Source organism: Dromiciops gliroides, chromosome 3 (genome assembly GCF_019393635.1).
Source record: "Dromiciops gliroides isolate mDroGli1 chromosome 3, mDroGli1.pri, whole genome shotgun sequence".
Classification (NCBI taxonomy): Eukaryota; Metazoa; Chordata; class Mammalia; order Microbiotheria; family Microbiotheriidae; genus Dromiciops; species Dromiciops gliroides.
In genome coordinates, this window is record NC_057863.1 from 477223979 (window position 1) to 477230714 (window position 6736).

The 6736-nt window shown below is 44.4% G+C and overlaps 1 protein-coding gene across 1 annotated transcript in view; it reads right to left on the minus strand.

Moving 5' to 3' along the window:
* MEDAG (mesenteric estrogen dependent adipogenesis) overlaps positions 1 to 5417 on the minus strand; it is a 32064-nt gene extending 26647 nt beyond the window's left edge. Inside the window, exon 1 of the mRNA XM_043996749.1 lies at positions 5104 to 5417. Within this exon, the coding sequence (XP_043852684.1) occupies positions 5104 to 5417 (314 nt within the window). The remainder of the gene's footprint in view (positions 1 to 5103) is intronic.
* Positions 5418 to 6736: the final 1319 nt, after the last annotated feature.

The window sequence follows — 6736 nt, forward strand, 5'->3', positions numbered from 1 at the left end:
TCAAAAGAAAAAAACAACTTTAATTTTCCTGGGTTTTTTAGTCTATGTTTTCTTTTACAACATGGCTAATATGTTTCACATGACTGCACATTTATAATCTATATAAATTTCTTACTTTCTCAATGAGGGGGAGGAAGAAGAGGGGGAGAATTGAGAGCTCAAAATTTTTAAAAATTAAAGTTAAAAATATTTACATGCAATTGAGAAAAAATAAAACGAGAGGAAAAAAATCAACGTGCCCCAAATAGGACTCATTATCTTTCCTATTAAACCTCCTCTTCCTAAATTCCCTCTAACTTTTTAAAAACAATTCTTTTTTTGTTTGTTTTTGTTTTTGCATACCAATGAGGGTTAAGTGACTTGCCCAAGGTCACACAGCTAATTAGTGTCAAGTGTCTGTGGCCAGATTTGAACTCAGGTCTTCCTGAATCCAGGGCCAGGGCTTTATCCACTATACCACCTAGCTGCCCTACAATTCCCTCTAACTTTTGAGGGCACTGTTACTTTTTCCAGTCCTAGGTTTACAAATTTGAAATTATCCTTTCCATTTATACAGTCATTTTTTAGTCTTATCAATTCTGCCTTCACAACATCTTTCTCTCCACCCTACTTTAGGTCCTCATTACCCCATCACTATCAGGTACAATTTTCATACCTAAATTCACCAACAGTTCATGCCATTATCATACGCATTCATTTCATTCATTCATAAATTCACTGATTCAACAAATATATAGTAAGGGTATACTTGGTGGTCACTAACTTCCAGAAGTTTAGAATCTAGCAGGACCAATAAGTGTATCCAAATAAATACAAAGCAAAGTAAATGGGAAAGTCACACAGGTCCTTCTTCAAAATCCCAGGGAAGCTTTAAATTAGAGAATAGTTTTATTTCTTTAGATTATTTTTAAACCAACTTTCAGTAAGTTCAATTCAATCACCAAACATTGAGCATGTTCAGGCCACTGTGCCAAGTGCTGGACATACAAGACAAAATGAAAAATAAAACAGTCCCCACCCTAAAGGCATTCTACTGAAGGATGCAACATTTATACAGATCTATAATCACAGTGTAATCTGAGGAGTAAGAGAGCAAGAGTTCTTTTGTGTGTGTGACATGAACCCCTCTGGAAGTTTGGTGATGGAACCCTTCCCAGAAAGATATTTGTTGCCTACCTTAATAACTTAATGGAAAGCTCAATTTCTGTTAGAGGTTACTGAAAAGAAAGAGGTAACTTTTCCCATCTAGGTTCATGGGCCCCCTGAAATCTATCCATGGATCCCAGGTTAAGTACTCCTCACCTACAGGGATCAGGAAAGGCTTCGCAGAAGAGTTCATTCCTGAGCTGAGCCTCGAAGGAAGCAAAAGATTTGAAGAGGTGAAGGTGTACTATTGTACATTCTAGCCTTTGCAAACCTATGTAAAAGCAGGAGATGGAATGCCGAATTGGAAGAATTGCAATTTGACCAGTCTGGCTGGCTCACTGAGTGCATGAAGCAGAGTAATGAATCTAGAAAGATTGAGTGGAGCCAAATTGTAGAAAGCTTTAAGTCAAAAACAGAAGTTTGTATTTTCCCTAGAGGCAATAGGGAGCCTCTGAAGCTTCTTGAGCTGGACAGTGACATGGTCAGATTTGTTTTTTAGGAGGATTACTTTTAGCAGGTATGTGGAAAATGGGTTGGAGAGGGTAGAGATTGGAATTAAGGAAACTAATCCAGAAGCTATTGCAATAGTGCATGTTATGAAGGCCTGATGAGTGTGGTAGCCATTTAAGTGGAAAGAAGGGGACAAATATGAGAAAGGCTACAGAAGTAGAATTTTTAAAAATTGGAAACAGACTGGATGGGGGAGGAGGCTCAAAGGTGAATTTTCCAACTCTTTATTGTATGGTCACTTTTGTCCTACTTGTATTCAATGCATTCTGTCTCTGTCTGTCTCTCTGTCTCTCTCTCCACCCCCTACCACTCCCCACCATTCTGAATGTCCATTACTTCTCTCTCTCTTTCTGTTTCTGTGTTTCTGTCTGTCTCTCTTCTGTCTCTGTGTATGTCTCTATCTCTCTTCTCAATGATTATACTTCTCTCTGTAGAGTTGGTTGTAGCAACTAAAAGCTTTTTTGTTAGAGCTTTCACTGCATGCCTGAAGCTGCTCTCTGGCTCTCTTATTCCTGATTATGTTACTGACCAGCTCAATGGCATAACTCTTCCACACCTCATGGTTGTAATAGAGTTAAGCATAAGCAAGTTAAGGTGTTGAAATTTTAAATTGATTCAACAAAAATGGTAGAACTTTGTCCATATTTTAGGCAGATTTTACAACAGCTGCCCTGGCCAAAGAAACTCCGTATCTATGTTTTTAGATTTTGGAAAGAAAAGCTAAATGCCCAGGGTGCAGTTGTTGGTATTTTCCGAGCAATGCCCTTAAAGCTAGAGGGGACAATACTGGGTATTGCCAAAAGAACATGGACTAAGTGCAAAGGACTTGGGTTCTGGCTCAGCCTTAGAATCAAACAATCTTATGTAGCTTGGATAAGTCACGTATCCACGTTGATACTGTTTTGGAGACAGCCAGTTATGGAGTCAGGAAAACATGTCTGTGTTTAAGCCCTATCTCTGGCACACACTGACCATGGTACCCTGGGATAGTCACTTAACTTAGTGCCTCAGGTAACTCTAGAAGTTCTTAACTTGGGGTCCACAAACCCCCCAGGGGTCTGGAGATAGATTTCAAGGTGTCCGTCAACTTGTAAATGTTAGTGTTAGGATCTATATTTTAATATAATTGGTTTCCTGTGTAGCCCAATTTCATTTTATGTTTTAAAAACATGATTCTGAGAAGGGGATGGTAAGTTTTACCATACTCCCAAAGGGGCTCATTACATAAACAAGGTTCAAAACCTCTGCTATAAGACTATAAGATGCAGAGCCAATGCTGGTTTGCATTAGTGGAAGAGGAGGAAGAGGAAGGGAAGGATGAATGGTAAGGGAAAGAAGAGTATAGAAAGAGAGGAGGGAGGAGGAGGAAGAAGGGAAAGAGAAGGAGGAGGAGGAGAAGGAAGAGGAGAAAGAAGAGGATGTCTCGTGTTTTGTACATGCATTTAGACGTTCCTAAGCTGGGAAGAAAATTTTTGAAAAACAAAACCTTACCAGAAGTGAGACAAAATAACAAATATCTGCGGGGAGGGGAAGGAAGAACTTGTTTTGAAAGACTAACATTGTCGGTTCTTCAGAGAGAACATGCATAGCTTTTTGCAGGCACTAATCATTACAATATTCCCTAAGAGACAGGTCGGTGATTAAAATGTTTATATGTCAGGAAACATTTCTCCAGTAAGAAGAGCCAACACAATCATTCATTGATCTATAAGAGTGACTCATGTTAGTGTTAGGTAGTCATTCCCTCTCAGGACACAGAGGGGGCTAACCAAAGTTCATGCATATCCTGGTCCTGTTCCTATTTCTGAAGAAAGCAGCTTCACTGTTTCTAAACCAGAATTCCAACATGGCCTATTTTCATTGCACAGATGCAAACCAACTCAGCATCCCCTTCACCTTACTCTTGAATTTTCTTCCTTTACTAGCCTATGCTTAGCATGCTCTCCTGTTGCCAGCTCACCAAGCGCAGATCCTTCTGTCGTTTAGAACTTTGAAATCCTTCCTTTTCAATAAAAATTAATTTCCTAAGTGGAAGGAAGGAAGTTTGATATTTTTACAGTCTGCCCTCTGCCTCCCTTTCATACCTCCGGACCTCTTCACAGAATCCTACGCCACCCATAAGGCCCAGCTCCAGTGCCATTTCCTAGAAGAGACTTTCCTGATTCCCCTAGATGTTAGTGTCTTCTCTCCATCTCCCAACCCCCAGTTATTCTGTACACATTTTATATTTATTCTGTTTACATTTTGCATGTACTGATTTTTGTACATGTAGTTTTCCTCAATAGAATGTAAGCCCTTTCAGTACATGGACCTTTTTGCCTATGTCTGCTCAGCGCCTGGCACATAGTAGGTGCTCAATAAATTATTGTTAAATTGCAATGAATTTCTTCCACCATTCTATTCTGACATAGTTTATTTTTCATTCCACAGTTCACTGACCATTCATACTGCTATTGCTTTTAATCCCGTTAAGGATTGGACCTTGGATTTCATTAGTTCCCATCCTCCCCTAAAGGAAAACCCTTTACCAATGCTAATTCAGCAGCTTCTCTGCAATTTAGAGAGTTGCCTAGAATAGAGATTAAGTGACTTACCCAGGCTCACACTGCTAGTATTTGTCAGAGGCAAGGACAAGAATGGGGCTCTTTCTGTCTTAAAAAACTCTGTCTACTCCTTCATGCTATTTCTGAACAATAATAACACATTTTCATTTACTGATCATTATTTACTCAGGAGTCTATCCAACTTGCTCCTCTCATTGCCAGTCCTTGGTCGTTTGTTTAAATTATAAATTTCTAGTGACCTAATAATGTTTGAATTTACCACGTGCAGCGTATAGTCCTGTGTAAGCTCTAATAACCAGAACTTCAGTGTGGAACCAAAATTCCCCGTCATATGCTACCCGTGAGAGCCCTGGTTTACAGAATCCGAATTGATCGCTTCTCCCTTCGGGCCAAATCCTGGGCAGTTTAGATTTCTGTGGTGCATCCCAGGCCTGTCCCCAGGATAAGCATTTCTCAGCGGCCTAGACTCCCCCTAAAGGAACTCACTCCTTTTGATTCCAGCAATCCTAGATAAAGACCCAGTGCCAAGGAGTATACTTGTTTTGGAATTTGGACGAATAAGGCCCCGGTGCAAGCTCGCCTACCACCCCATTTTCCAAACCACAGAATTAGTGCTCTCCCGAGGGACTTGGACCTGCACCTGCGAAAATGTAATGCAAAATACAGGAGCTTTTATTGGGAGGAAAGAGATGCACAGCCGCTGCTGGGCAAAGCAAGAAATCCGGAAGTAGGGAAGCTTCAGGGGCGTAGGGATGGCTCAGCCTCGATGGCTGAGAAGGGTGAATAGAGAGGAGAGTGCGAGGTCCAAGGGAAACCAGGTGAGGTCTGGATTCTGGGGACATACAGACGCGAAGCGGGCGTGGGGACTGGCTCGCTCGCTCACCTCTTTAAGTAGTTGCTGACTCTGTAGAGTTGCCGGTCCATGCGCACGAAGCCGTCGCAGAAGACGTTGAAGCCCCCACGTGGGGCCTCCTGAGGCCTAGGCCCCAGCACCAGGAGCTGGTCTCCTCGCAGCTGAAAGGTGCCCGGCTGCATGTGCAGCAGCTGCTGTAGGGGCAGCAGGGCCAGCTCGCAGTCACAGGTCCACAGGCTCCGCAGCTCCCCAGAGGAGATGGAGGTCAGGCTGGGCCGGGCCGGCTGGGGGCCCTCCTCCACCCCGCTCCAGTCGGCAGCCTGCACACACCCTGCCACGGCCATTGCTAGCTTTTCACCCCGAGCCCCTCGCTGTACCTCAAAGAGCCCACCACCGCCCTAGCCAAGCGCGAGCCCTGCAGCAGACCCAAAGCCCCCGTGGGGATAGGAGTCTAGCTTGTTCAGCCTTTGCTCTCTGGTTCCCACCCTGTGTCCCTCCCCTTTCTTCTTGCCCCTGATCTGAAGGGGATGAGTTCTCAATTCCTGCAGTCTTAGTCTCGGGGTACGAATCTGTCTCCTCTAGTCCCTTGGCAATCGGCTAAGCCACTTCTGGGCTGTCTCCCGGGCCACTGCTGGGATGCTGCCTGCCTCCTCCCTCTCAGACTGGCCCTCAACTTGCGGAGCAACTGCCCAGTTAGAAGGAAAAAAAAAGGAGATCGGGGCTTAAGGAAGTTCTTTTATCCCCGCTAAGCTCGGCCCCCTTGCCCCTGCCCAGCCCACAGGCAGGTCCCTAAAAATGTTGTGATTCCAAGTTATCATGGTCTCATAACTTGGCACAGGCTGACCTCGCAATACGTGGTCTCAGCCAAGGGTTATTCATCTAACCATGTCCGCAGCTTAGCATCCCTAGATTTTGGGGCCCCACCCCTGGCTTCAGGAGACTAAGCCTCCCCCGGGTCCAGTGCACAAGAGCTCAGGCATCTGGACATCTGCGGGCGGGAGAAGGCAGCCTCTTGCCAGCTGGCCCGAGCCCAAGAAACCACGCCCCCATAACGATGATTGGTGCAATACTTGCCACTGCTTGCTCCTTTTCCCGCTTCCCTCCACCAATTTCCCCTGTGCTGGTTTACTTCATTCTGTCCCAACCAGATTTCTGCCTTGTCTCCTTGCTGGGAGCCAAGTCTGTTCAATTCTGGCCGAAAAGTTTGTTTTCCACCCTCTCCTCCTTTTCTCCTGGGCCCCGGCTTCATGTTCACACCCTGACCCAGATTCAGTTTTCAGCCGTGGAACTTCCTTCCACTGAAACAAATAACTGGTTTTCACACACATCACAAACCCTCTCATTCATTCGACAATCATTTATTGAGCGTGTCAGGCTTTGTACTAAGCTCTGGAGAGACAAAGACAAATAAGAAACAGTCCCTGCCCACAAGGAGTTTATATTTTATTGGGGAAAACAACAGGTATGCCTAAAACCCAACACAAAATAGATACAAAGTGTCTGCACAGGCATGGGGCGGGGGAAGGGGGGGGGGCCGGTATGAAGATTAGGAAAGGCCGCTTGTAGAAAGTGAACTTAAAGGAAACGTGGGGTCCCAAGTGTTGTTAGAAGGGGAAGAGGGCATGCATTCTAGGCATTCGAAGGAGATATATGGAATGCTCTA